The sequence below is a fragment of the Eptesicus fuscus genome, chromosome 4 (assembly GCF_027574615.1).
Source record: "Eptesicus fuscus isolate TK198812 chromosome 4, DD_ASM_mEF_20220401, whole genome shotgun sequence".
NCBI classification, from domain to species: domain Eukaryota; kingdom Metazoa; phylum Chordata; class Mammalia; order Chiroptera; family Vespertilionidae; genus Eptesicus; species Eptesicus fuscus.
In genome coordinates, this window is record NC_072476.1 from 107,115,163 (window position 1) to 107,128,788 (window position 13,626).

Consider the following 13,626-nt stretch of genomic DNA (forward strand, 5'->3'; position numbering starts at 1 on the left):
GTTCTTAAATATATACATATGAACCATAGCCTGAGAAACAATATGTATTAGATGAAAAGACAGTTAAGAATCAAATCCTAATTTTTTTCTCAGCTGACTTTTTAAAAGACAGCTTAGCTAAGCATTAAATAAGATGTATAGTAACATAGGAAGCAAATTCATCATTGATGCTTCTCTCTCTCTCTTCCTCTCCCTTCCTCTCTCTGAAATCAATGAAAACATTAAAAAAAGAAAAGATGAGAGATTGTTAACAGCAGGGAGGGAGCAATAAATAAGTGGAGCAAGAAGATGTTTAAGGCAGTGAAACCATTCTGATTGATACGATAATGGTAGAGCTACACGTCATTATATATTTGTCCAAACCATAGAATATACAACACCAAAGTTGAACCCTCATGGAAACTATGAATTCTGAGTGATAATGATGTGTTAGTGTAGGTTCATCAACTGTAACAAATGTACCACTTTGGTGGGGGATGTTCATAATGGGAAAGGCTATAAAAATCTCCACACCTTCTGCTCAATTTTGCTATGAATCTAAAGCTGCACTTACAAATAAAGTCTGTTAAATAAAAAATTTTAATCATTCAAAATAAAGAGGCTGGCAAAATTGATTATCCATGTGAAGGAAAAAATAAGAACTGGATGACAACTTCAGATTATCCACAATTTTATGTTAATTAGACTTAAATATGAAAAATAAAACTTTAAAACTTTAGAATACCAGAAATAATGACTACAGAGTTAAGGACTCATTTCTTAAACAAATCATAAAAGCACAGCCCTGGCCTGTGTGGCTCAGTTGGTTGGAGCATTGTCCTTACACCAAAAGGTTGTGGGTTCGATTCCTGGTCTGGACACATACCAGAGGCAACCGATCAATGTTTCTCTCTCACATCTCTCTCTCTCTCTCTCTCTCTCTCTCTCTCTCTCTATCTCTCTCTCTATCTATCTATCTATCTCTCCCTCCCATCTTCCCTTCTTCTCTCTCTAAAAATCCATGGAATAAGTGTCCTCTGGTGAGGATTACAAAAAAAAAAAAGGCACAGATTTCAACACTGCATCTGGAAAACTTTAGAAAACCTCAACTGATTCACTGTGACATAGGACCCTCTCATGATCCTAGGGATATACTATACTATTGCCTAAAGTGGAAGAAATTATGCAAGCTTTTAATATCAGGAACTTTGCCTAACTTGTGTTATGAACATCTAGAAAATGATAGTTTAATAGAATCCTTTTGAGAAAGTCAAGCACCTGGAAGATGATTTAGAGGAATTTCTGACCACATTTGAGCCTGAAGATGTTGGTTCAATATCTTCATTTTGCCTTCTTAATTCTTTCTCTTTGTTCATTTCTTCCTCTTTCTCTCTTGCCTCTGAAAAGATAAAAATAAATTTCCTACAGTTAAAACTTCAAAATTTGTCAGTTATTAAAAAGGTTGGAAATTAACAGTCATGAAAATGTAACTTAGAGTTATCACTAAAAGCAAAAAAAATCACCCTAAATACCCAACACTGGGAAAACAAGTGAATTACTGTATAGATATCAACATAATATAAAATAAAGCCAATACAAGTAATGATAAAAAATGTACAAATCTTGGAAAATATTAACAAATATGCTAAATAAAATTAGCATGTGATTAGAATTTGAACCTGGATTGGACTATGTAGAAAGATATGGAAGGTGATAAGTAAAAAAGTGTTCAAAGGTAAGATTTGATGTAATTTCACTTTTTTACTTTTTTTTCAATTATAGTTTACATTCAATATTATATTATTTTAATTTCAGGTGTACAGCACAGTGGTTAAAAAATCATGTACTTTACAAAGTGTTCCCCTGATATTTCAAGTACCTAACCTGGCACCATACATAGTTATGACGACATTATTTACCATATTTCCCATGCTGTACTTCACATCCCCACGTAATTTCACTTTTTATTTTGAATGCTTTAAACCATAAATTCAGCACTTTGTTCATTTCTGAATTTCCCACACTGGAGTTTTGGCCAGAGACTTCCTACTAAAATCATGAGAAAATGTCAATTATATTAGGTTTGTAGAGTTGTTTACTTTGGAAAGACAAAAGTTTATCCAAGGAAATTTAATCTCTTTCCTCTGATGATCAAACTCTACTATGGGGAATACAACGGGAAGTAAATGAATTATATGAAGAGTCCAGTTCTCACCTGCTACCATCTTCAATAGCCTGAGATAATCTTTAACTAATTTTTTCCTTAATAATGAAAAACAATACACCCAAAGTTAAGCAGTATCAAAGGGCATTTATTAATTAGAATGTTGTACTCTTCAGAGTCTTCCCTTGCTTGGATATGAAGGATGAGAAACAAGGAGATAACCGGCAAATGTCCACAACTAACTAGACTTTTACTTCAAACTAGAGGCCCGGTGCACGAATTCGTACACGGGTGGGATCCCAAGGGGGGTTGGGGGGGCGGGATACAATCGGCCGACCGGATGGGCAGTGGGATGCCCCTGCAGGCCCAGTATCCGGATCCCTCCCGCTAATGTTCACGCCGTTTGTCAGGAGCCACCTGGTGGCCGCTTTTATATCCTTTCCTCCTTGCGGAGCGTCTAAGAAGGGGAAGTGGCTCCAGCGCCCACGGCCGACTTCCAGGAGGCCGGCGGCGCTGTCGGGATCGTGCCAGCAGCGCTGGTCCGTCGGTGCCTGTCCTGTCCTCGGAGATTGGACCTGCCGGACTACTGAGGGAGGGAGTGGCTGCCGCCAGGCTGGTGGGCCACTGGGACGGGTCGGTCAGCTGGGCGGTGCTCCCGCTGTGGGAGCGCACTGACTACCAGGGAGCAGCTCCTGTGTTGAGCACCTGCCTCCTGGTGGTCAGTGCTCATCATTGTGACTGGTCGACCGTTAGTTCTGGTCGTTCCAGCTGTTCTGGTTGTTCCAGTCGTTCTGGTTGTTTGGTTGTAATGGTCGCTTAGGGTCTTATATATATATAGACTAGTGGCCCAGTGCACAAAATTCGTGCACGGGGGGGTATTCCTCAGCCCGGCCTGAACCCTCTCCAACCTGGGACCCCTCGAAGGATGTCCTACTGCCGGTTTACAGTAATCGGGCCTAAACCGGCAGTCGGTCATCCCTCTTGCAATCCAGGACTGCTGGCTCCTAACCACTCACCTGCCTGCCTGATTGCCCCTAACCACTCTGCCTGCTGGCCTGCTCGCCCCCAAGTGCCCCCCGCCGCCAGCCTGCTTGCCCCCAAATGCCCCCCCTGCCAGCCTGATCACCCCCAACTGCCCCCTGTGCCAGTGTGCTCACCCCCAACTGCCTCCCCGGCTGGCCTGCTCACCCCCAACTGCCCCCCTGCTGGCCTGCTCGCCCCCAACTGCCCTCGCCTGCTGGCCTGCTCACTCCAAACTGCCCCCCCTGCTGTCCTGATCACCTCCAACTGACCCCCATTGATGGCCTGCTCGCCCCCAACTGGCCCCCCTGCTGGTCTGCTTACCCCTAACTGCCCCCCCCTGCTGGCCTGATCACCCCCAACGGCCCCGCCCCCCACCAGCCTGATCACCCACAACTGCCATCCCATCCTGGCCTGATCACCCACAACTGCCCTCCCCTCTTGGCCTCTAACTGCCTCTACCTTGGCCCCGCCACCATGGCTTTGTCCAGAATGTCCAGAAGGTCTCCTGGAAGGTCTCCCAGTCTAATTAGCATATTACCCTTTTATTAGTATAGATTGAGGCCTGGTGCATGGGTGGGGGTCATTTGGTTTGCCCTGAAGGGTGTTCCAGATCAGGGTGGGGGTCCCGCTGGGGTGCCTGGCCAGCCTGGGTGAGGGGCTGATGGCTGTTTGCAGGCTGGCCATGGCCCCCAGAGACCCAAGCTCCCAGCCCCTCCTTTTCTTTTTTCAGCGCCTCCTTGAGCGGAGGCCAGGGCCAGCTGGAAGCAGGTATCAGGGATTTATTTATCTTCTATAATTGAAACTTTGTAGCCTTGAGCAGAGGCGAGGGCTGGCCAGGATGGGCGGGAAGCTTGGCTTCCTCCATCACTGGGGGCAACCCAAGCCTCCTGCTTACTCCAGCTCCATGGCCGCCGCCATTTTGGTTGGGTTAATTTGCATACTCGCTCCTGATTGGCTGGTGGGCGTGGCTTGTGGGCATATCAGAGGTATGGTCAATTTGCATGTTTCTCTTTTATTGGATAAAACTCTCCAGGAAGAAGTAAAGCAAATGCCGTAACTCTAGCTCAGGTTGTTTTTTTGGGGGGGTTTTTGAGTGTGTGTGTGTGTTCTCCGGTAGGCTGATATGGCTCAACAATTCTACACTCTGATAGCTGGAGGAGGTTGAAAAAAATTAAAAAATAGGATAATGTCCAAATTTAAGAGTGGGCCTGCTAGGCTCCTGTCACCCAGCTTCTCCAGTAATCTTTCCACGCCCTCCAGGGTGAGGTTGGGAGGCACTGGAATACATTTGGACACCTGGATGCTAGGCTCAGGTCTTTGGGACAGTTGTGACCCTAATCAGGAAATAACACCAAGGCACATTTTCCCTTTTTTACTTACTCAGAAAGCCAGAGCTTTCTCTAGGTAGGGGGCAGCACTGTGCTTCAGGTGCTGGGCCCCTCTCTGCCCACCTGGGGTGCATCTCAATTCCAAGTCAACCATACTGCTCCTTCAATGGCTGTGTTTGGAGCTGGTATGCCACACTAATACTAGCCAATAAGATGTGAAGGTAAGCCAGCTGATGGTACATTTGAGAAAGGTTTTCTCCCTCCTAAAAAGTGATACACAAAACAGTTCCCTTTCAGCCCACAGAAGTGGTCATCTGCAGGTAACAAAATTCTGCTGACAATTTTGGACCATGAGGACAGTCAGCTTAGGACAAGCCAATACCCTAAAAGTGGCAAAGCAGTAAAGGGAGAAAAACTTCGTCCTTCATGTCAGAACTCAGGAGATGGAAGAGCCCCACTCCAGAGTGCCTGTCATGTGTGATACTAAATGTTTCCTATTTGAGCCATTTTTAATTAGGTCTCCTATGACTTCTTTGCAAGTAACCAAAAGCATCTTAGTGTCAGCCTCAACTTAAAAAAAAAATCACAGCTAGTACATGGAGCTTACTATGTACCAGATATTGTTCTAAGCACTTCCTGTAATCTTTACTCTTCATAACAGCTTCTGAAGTTGGTACTACTATTTTTTTTAGCTTTATTGAGGTATAACTGACAAAATTTTAAGACATTTAAAGTATACAACGTGATGATGTAATACACATATATTATGTGAAAGGATTCTCCAAATGGAATCAATGAGCATATCCATTACCCCACGTTTACCTTTTTTTTTTGCCAAACCAAGTTTTTTTTATTTATTTTATCCTTTGTATACTTATTTTTGAAAGTATTACATATGTCTCCCTTTTTCCCCCACTGACCCCCTCCAGCCCACCCTTGCCCCACACCCCAGGCCTTCACCACCCTATTGTCTGTGTCCATGAGTTATGCATATATGCATACAAGTTCTTTGGTTGATCACCGCCCACCCACCCACCCTCCACCACCTTCCCTCCAAGATTCCACATTCTGTTCCATGCTTCCATGTCTCTGGATACACTCCGTTCATCAGTTTATTTTGTTAATTAGATTCCACATATGAGTGAGATCATGTGATACTTGTCTTTCTCTGACTGGCTTATTTCACTTAGCATAATACTCTCCAGGTCCCTCCATGCTGTCTCAAAGGATAAGAGATCCTTCTTGTTTACTGCTGCATAGTATTCCATGGTATAACTCTAAGCCACAGAGAAGTTAAGTAACAGAGCTACTAGGTCCCAAAGCAGTGAACTGAGGCTCCGAAACTGATATGACCACACTTTCTAAGGACTAAAATTGTAGCCTACCTTACCATTCTTTTTGACATTGTTTTTGTAAATCAGGGGTGAGGAACATCCGGCCCACGGGCCATATAAGGTCCTCGAAATCATTTGGTCTGGCCCTGTCAAGGCCTTAGGGGTAGTTAATTAAATGTTTGACCAAATATAGCAGGCTAATGTTTAAGCTGATAATTTTGTATGGCCTGTGAATTATGTTATAAATATCCAACTGGCACTTGGCAGAGAAAAGGTTCCCCACCCCTGCTATAAATGATGATCTGCTAACTAATATGTGACTGCAGATAAACAGCCTATTCGCTTAAGAATTCTAGGAACTAACTTCAAAAAACACAGACTCCAACCTTCAGACCTTCAGACATTACAGCTCTGAGAGATTTGCTGGCCTTCAACCACTTATCTGAACAGACTGTGTTGACTTGCATGTAGCCCCCTCAACAGAAAATTCTCAATCCCTTCCTTTTGATTCCTTGTTCTGTTTTTCTTCTTCCTCCTCCCTCCTTAGAAAAACCCCTGCCTGTGTCAGTAAGAGTGCGCCATCTTCTCAAGCTGCTGGCACTTGAATAAACCACTTTTTCCATTCACCAGGCTGTCTCTGGATTTGGATTTTGTGCAGTGGGCAGCCAAACGTGGCTTTGGTATCAAAACAAAATTATCTAACGAGCACCACTTATCTAACAGTGAGCCTACCTCTCTCCAAAGGGCTCTTGTCAGCACACTATGTGGACATAACACTGGCCATAAATTATTACAGTAGTTAAATCTGTGTGATAAGTACATGGGATTCTATTACTATACTTTTGTATGTGTTTGAAATTTCACACAATAAATATGTAGAAAGCTATATTTTCACAATAAAAACAAACTGTTATTCTTCCAGAGAACAAAAATATTTCATGTGAAGCTCACTTCCCAAATATTAAATACTAGAGGCCCGTGCACTGCCTCCCTCCCTTCCCCCCGGCCAGCCCCACCCCCTAGTCGAACTCCTGGACAACCTCCTGGTTGAGGGGACCATTTGCATACTACACTTTTATTATATTGGATTACTGCTATAATATTTTAAAACCAACAATGACAAGAACATTCAATTAATTTTTTCCAGGAGTCCTGCCTGATTTCTAGCCCCTTCCACTCTATCTAGTGTAAGAACGATCTGAAGCAGTTCCAAAGAAAGCAGTGTAGAGTCAATCTCCTTCAAAGACCCTGAGGTGGTGGTACCTAGAGCTGGCAACCACCTGCTATCAAAACAGAGAGTCTGGAAATTAAGACCTTCATTAAATGTCTGATACAGCTCATTAATGCAGGGATTCAACAGCAGCAGCCACATTCACTGTATGTCTCAATGTTCTATACTGTCTGGGTCAACAGTCAGTGGTGTACACAGCTCTGAGAGCCACCTCTCGCCCAGCCTTCCAAATACTGGTTCCGCTGTAAGCAGGAAAGAAAAAATGAAATGAGGATTAAATAGAGGTGGAAGGAGAGGTAATAAAGAAATTGCTATTCTGATCTCATATATTAATTTAGAATCCTTGTTGTGTTCATAGCACACACTTCTAAAAGACTTTAGCACTCAGACCTTCTTACCCTATTTATATACAGCTTTTACCATGTGTTTTTTTAAACCTCTGTTTCCACTTGAACAGAGTGCGGAATCTTGGAGGGAAGACCCGGGAGGGTGGGTGAGTGGGCGGTAATCAACCAAAGCTCTTGTATGCATATATGCATAACCCATGGACAGACATTAGGGTGGTGAAGGCTGGGGCAGGGGGTGGGGGCAGGCTGGAGGGGGTCAATGTGGGGAAAAAGGGGGATATACGTAATACTTTCAAAAATAAAGATTAAATAGATAAATAAATCCCTGCTTCCAAAGGAACCAGTACATATGGTCTTTTAACAAATTTGAATTTTTTTTAGTCTTATAATAACTGTCAATATCCTTGTATAAGGTATACACAGTATTTAAAACAAATAAAACAGCAGATAATTGAACTTCTTACCCAGTGTTTTCCGACTTCTTTCCACAGCTGTTCTTCGAGTCTGTTCAAACATTGCCTCCAAATCAAATGTACGAGCTTTTTTCCCTAAAATAGGAGTAAGTAGTAGATTGTGATTTTGCACTAAGCTGGCCAAACTTTAGGTACTCAAAACTTTTTACTGATTGATCGATCACTACTTGGTCTAATTTATAGCATGGTTATAAGACAACCATAAAATATCAAGGAAGAAAGAGTTACTTCCCAGGGAATTTTTAATGACAATCTCATCACTAAGTGCCATTAACCAGCCAACTTTCCCATCCTCCTCTCATTCATCTAGACACTACCCCTTGCAACTACAGCACTGATATGGTAGGCAGAAAGGAGCATGAGCAGACCCTGACCTCTGGGCCTGTGAATATGTAACACCACATGGCAAGAGGGTCTTTGCAGATGTAATTAAAGTTATGGACTTCCAACTACAGAGATTTTCCTCACTGGCCCAATCTCATGGCAGGAGCCCTTACAAGCAAAGATGCAGAGCAAACACGGCAGAAGTCAGAGAGATGTAAAGTATGAGGACTGAAGGTGCTGTGGTTGGTTTGAAGATAAAGAGCGAAAGACCACAGGTAATGCAGGTACTTTAAGAAGCTCAAAGACTCACACTTTACAGCCAGCAAGGAAACAGGGCCTCAGCCCTAAAACCATAAAGAACCGAATTCTGACAATAACCTGAATGAGCTTGGAAGCAATTTTATATTTGTTTTCATTGTGTTTTTTAAAATAATACCTACTCTATTAGTAAGAACATGGTAAAAATGGCATTCTTATATAACACTGACGCTGATGTAAATTGAAACCACCTTTCTGCAGAGCGCTGGGGTAATATGTATCAATAAGAGTTAAAAGATACACTCCCCATGTTTTGGCTGCATTTTCATATTTACATGTCTATTAAAGTAGTCCCTCTAGAAAGCTACCCGATGGAAATACACACAACATTCCTTTTACAAAAGGAGATAGTTATTTGCAACAATGTTCATTTTAGCATTCTTGATCAAAGAATTAGAAACTACGTAGGGGAAAGTTTAAAATATTACAAATTATGACACTTAAACAGACTACTATTAAACAGACTACTAAACTATTAAACAGACTACTATTCACCCATTAAAAATCATTTTTTAGTTCACGTTGACTAATGTCATCCCAATAAAATTTTTTTAAGTTTTTTTTTATTTATTTCAGAGAAGAAAGGAGGGGGAGAGAGAGAGAAACATCTATGATGAGAGATGCGCGGCCCCTACTGGGGATGGAGCCCACAACCCAGGCATGTGTCCTTGACTGGAATCGAACCTGGGATCCTTCAGTCCACAGGCCCGACACTCTATCCACTGAGCCAAACCAGCTAGGGCACCCCAATAAAATTTAGTTAAAGCAAATAAATATTTTTTTTAAAAAAAAATCATGTTTTGGAGGAACATTTTACAATATGGGGAAATCCTCACAACATGAAAAATTAAACAAATTATATACACTACCAAAATAAGTGAATACCTGAAAGAATGAACAAAAAGTCTGGGCACATTAGCCTGGCGTTTGTTCTCTCCAAGCCCCAACAGAAATGGAGTGAGAAAACAACGTAAGCTTATTTTTATTAACAGTGACGTCCTGAACGGGTGCCTACATCTCTGTCTGGCTTCTCCCTTAGAGCGAGCCCAGCCCAGGCTCCAGAGAGACGGCGGGATGCTGTGCAGATGACAGGCTGCACTCAGAACGGGCCCTGCTCAGGTCGCCCAGCTGGGAGAGCGTTGCCCCCCATATGTCAAGGTTTCAGGTTCGTGCCCGGCCAGGGCACATATCCGGGCACATATAAGATTCAACCACTGAATGCACAAGTAAGTGGGACAATAAATCAACGTGTTTCTTTCTCTCTCCCTCTCTCTCTAAAATAAATAAGTTTTTTTTTAAAAAAAAAGAAGTTAAAACCGTCCACCCGGAGTGCGGTCAGGGCACATGCCAAGACACGGGCTCCATCCCCAGGAGGGGGCGAGCAAGAGGCAGCGGATGGATGATTCTCATCGTTGATGTTTCTCTCTCTCCCTCTCCCTTCGTCTCTGGAATCAATAAAATCGTGTGTTTTTTTAAAAAAAAAAAAAGAAGAAGAACAACTGAAAACCATCATAACCACTAACAGCCCATCTGTTGCCAAGAGAGCCATCACGTTGCAGACCACACACAGCCAGGGGCGAGCTGTCAGCCTCAGGACGCAACTAAGACGCTCCCTCCGCCAACCCACCCGCTCCGCGCGGCTCACCCCGCCACCTCTCCTTCTCCCTCGGCTTCCCCGAGCCTCACCGGAGCGGCCCCGACGGACAGCGGGAGGTAGGAAAGGCGGGGACAAAACGCAAAGCAAGGGAGAGTGTGGCGACCCTGCGAGGTGCACACAGAGCAAGCCACTGGGACCTGGCGCTCCGGGCGGCGTGGAGGAGGTGCCGCTCGGCCTCCCCAGCCTGCGGACCCGAGAACCCTGCAGGGCCCGGGCGCTCACTCACCGAACCCCGTGAAGCCCATGGTGACCGCCAGCTGCGGGTCCGGTCCCGACGCCTCAGAGCCTGTCACGGGGCGAGAGGAGGAGAGAGAGGGGGCCTCGTTAGCGCGGCGCCCCCGGAGCCCGGCCCGGCCCGCCCCGCCCCGCCCGGCTCGCCTCACCGGACCCACCTTCGCTGGGCCCCGGGCGCTCCATCGCCGCAGAGCCGGCAGCAGCAGCCCACACCCCCGCGGGAGCGGCGCCGAGAGCCCGGCCGGAAGTAACTGCTCGCAGCGCCGGCGGCGCCACGGCCCAGAGCGGCGCCTTCCGCGGAGGGACGGCGGCCTCCGCGCAGCGCCGCCCTGGCGGCCGGGAGGAGCGTGAGCGCGCCGCGCCGCCGTCCCACTCCACGCGGCATGGAACCGCCCCGCGTGTCTCCGACACCCTTTACACGTCAGGTGCGACCACAGCCAAGGTGACCAACCCGCACGGAATTCTAAAGAAAACCCTACTAAGCTCCCTTTCTTTGCATCCCACAGTTTTCCACCTTTTGAGTATCTTTTAAGGAAGAAATGCATATTTACCGCCTGACTGAAAAGCACTCATCGGCTAAAAAGACCCGAGTAGCTAAAAGAATTGTCAGAAAGTTCTCTGAAGCTTATTCGCTTAGCCCAAGCCGCCCTCTGACTGTTAGCCATGCTTAGCTACAGAGTTTCCTTCACAGCAAGGGCTCCCAACGCCCTGTATTCGCTTCACTGTGCTTTCACTTTTCGTTGGTTTTAATTGCTTTATAACATGATTCCTTGTCTGTGCTATGAACGAATGGCACGCTATTTACCTCTGTATTTCTGAATTCTAGCAAAATCATGTCTAATCCTACTCAATGTTGCTGCAAACAGTCTTCCAAAGGGGCTGCACCATTTTGCATTCCCATCAGCAATGGATGAGAGTTCCCATTCCTCCACATCCGCACCAGCATTTGTTGTTGTTAGTGTTCCAGATTTTGGTCCTTGGAATAGGAATGCAGTGGCATCTCATCGCTGTTTTAATTTGCCATTTCCCTGATGACATATGATGTGGAACACTTTTCATATGCTAATATGAAAGGTATAATATTACCATATGTATATCTTCTTTGTCAAGGTGTCTGTTAAGGTCTTAGGTCCATTTTTAAATAAGATTGTCTCTTATTGAGTTTTAAGAGTTCTTTGTATATTTTGGCTTGCAGTTCTTTGTCAGATGTTTTTCCAAATATTTTCTTAGTCTGTGACTTGTCTTCTCATTCTCTTGACATTGTCTTTCACAGAGCAGAAGTTTTTAATTTTAATAAAGTCTAGCTTATCAATTATTTCTTTCATGATTTTGGTGTTATATCAAAAGTCGATCAATTTACCCAATTTCATCTAGTTTTTTAAAAATATATTTAAGTAAAAATTATGTGCAGAATTTATCTCAAAAACTCTCTACAGCATTTTATGTAGGGACATTCTTTGGATCATCCACAACTAATTTGTTTTATAGTTTTGCATTTCACATTTAGGTCTGTCATCCATTTTGAGCTAATTTTTATGAAGTGTATACAGTTTGTGCTTAGATTTTTTATTTTTTTTTATTTTTTGTATGTGGATATCCGGTTGCTCTAGCACCATCTGTTAAAAAAAATCCCATTGTAGCTACATAAAATTTTAAACTACTAAGTGCTAGAGGGGAAAGAAAGGAAACTGGACTAGTGGGAATAATCATGACCATTACAGAAAAGTCACAAGAAGATATATTTGCTTTTGATAAAAGGTAGGGGGAATAATTGCACTAGTGGAGACTTCCATATTAAACTATTTTTTTTCCTGTTTGCTGAAACATCTTCATAATGAAATTGTTAAGTATACCAGGGCAACTTTAATTTTCTTGCAGCAAAGTGAATGTATTCATAAATTGGAGAAGCAGATTAGCACAGTGTTAAGAAAATGAGTGCCAGATCTAGAATGTGTAGGTTCAAAACCTGATTCTGATCATGTGATCTCAGGTGAGTTACTTAGGCTTTCTGTGCTTCAACGATCTCATCAGTTAAGAGGCTAAGGGGAATTCAATGAGGATGACTGCTTGAAAAGAGTGCTTTCGTGCAACCACCCAAGTTGCCTTCACTATCAAATGAAGCCTGCCTTGCCTCTCCTTGCTCATTTCTCCCATTTCAGATGCACCCCCCACACAACAGGCACGGCGCTGCACTTGATGGCTTTGCGGGGTGCCCCTGCACGAGGCACCTTTCCGGCGGGAGAGCTGTCAGTTCGATGTTGCCAGCACTGGGGCACAATGCCCGACACAAATGAAGAATTCCGTTTCTGCAGAGGGACTGGGGATCTCTTGGGAGCTTTGTAACTGCCCCTCTACTATGAAGGAAACGATGGATTAGACCCGTCTAGCTTCCTCTCTGTCATGAGAAATAATGCAAGGCGGCAGCGCCCTGAACGCAGCGGAAGATTCTACACGCACATCATTCTTTTTTAAATATACGGTTTTATTGATTTCAGAGAGAGAACTATCAATGATGAGAGTCATTGATTGGCTGCCTCCTGCACGCCCCACGCTGGGGATCGAGCCTGCAACCCAGGCATGTGCCCGGACCTCCGGGTTCACAGGTCCATGCTCCACCACTGAGCCACGCATCCCTCTTCACCGCAACGGGCCACAAAGTCCAATAGCGGCAACACACAAACAGAAAAGCCTAAGACATTGTAATTGACGCTGAACCCCCTAAGAAATACAGTGACATTCTGGTTCCTACGTAAACTGTCTCTGACAACTTGGTACCAACTCCCGTCCACTCTGCTCCGGGGAGCGCCAAAGACAGCCACGCGCACACCCTTCAGCAGCTGCAGTTGGACCCGCGAGCCCCCCCGACACCCAGACCCAGCGCGCGCCAAGCCCCCCGGAACCGAGCAAGAAGCGCGGCCCGGCCCCTCCGCCTGGCGCCTCCGCCCCGGCCCTGCCCCGCCCCCTCCCGCCCTCCTCCCGTCCCGCCCCTTCCCGCCCCTTCCCGGTCCCCCCTTCCTTCCCTAGACCTCCTCCTCCGCCTGCCCGCTTCCCCGCCCCATCCCCAGCGACGCTCCGCCGCTGCCTCTCCCTCCCTCGCCCCGCCCCGCCCCGCCCCGCCCCTAAGGCCCAGCGCCCTCAACGGCTTCCCGCTCCGGACGCCGCGACGGAGCCTTCGAGTCCCGCCCCCGAGGAGCCGGAAGTGCGTCATGCACCG

The 13,626-nt window shown here is 45.4% G+C and overlaps 1 protein-coding gene across 2 annotated transcripts in view; it reads right to left on the bottom strand.

The window, feature by feature from the left end:
• The window catches only part of WDR70 (WD repeat domain 70), a 173,354-nt gene extending 162,674 nt beyond the window's left edge, over window positions 1-10,680 (bottom strand). Inside the window, exons 1-4 of one of the 2 annotated variants that reach the window (XM_008155589.3) lie at window positions 10,571-10,680; window positions 10,405-10,464; window positions 7,871-7,954; window positions 1,258-1,378 (exon numbers count right to left, since the gene is read on the bottom strand). In XM_008155589.3, the coding sequence (XP_008153811.1) occupies window positions 1,258-1,378; window positions 7,871-7,954; window positions 10,405-10,464; window positions 10,571-10,595 (290 nt within the window). In that variant the 5' untranslated portion in view covers window positions 10,596-10,680. Of the gene's footprint in view, window positions 1-1,257; window positions 1,379-7,870; window positions 7,955-10,404; window positions 10,465-10,561 lie in introns of both variants that reach the window. The other variant, XM_054715315.1, reaches the window with a different exon arrangement.
• Between the last annotated feature and the right edge of the window lie 2,946 nt (window positions 10,681-13,626).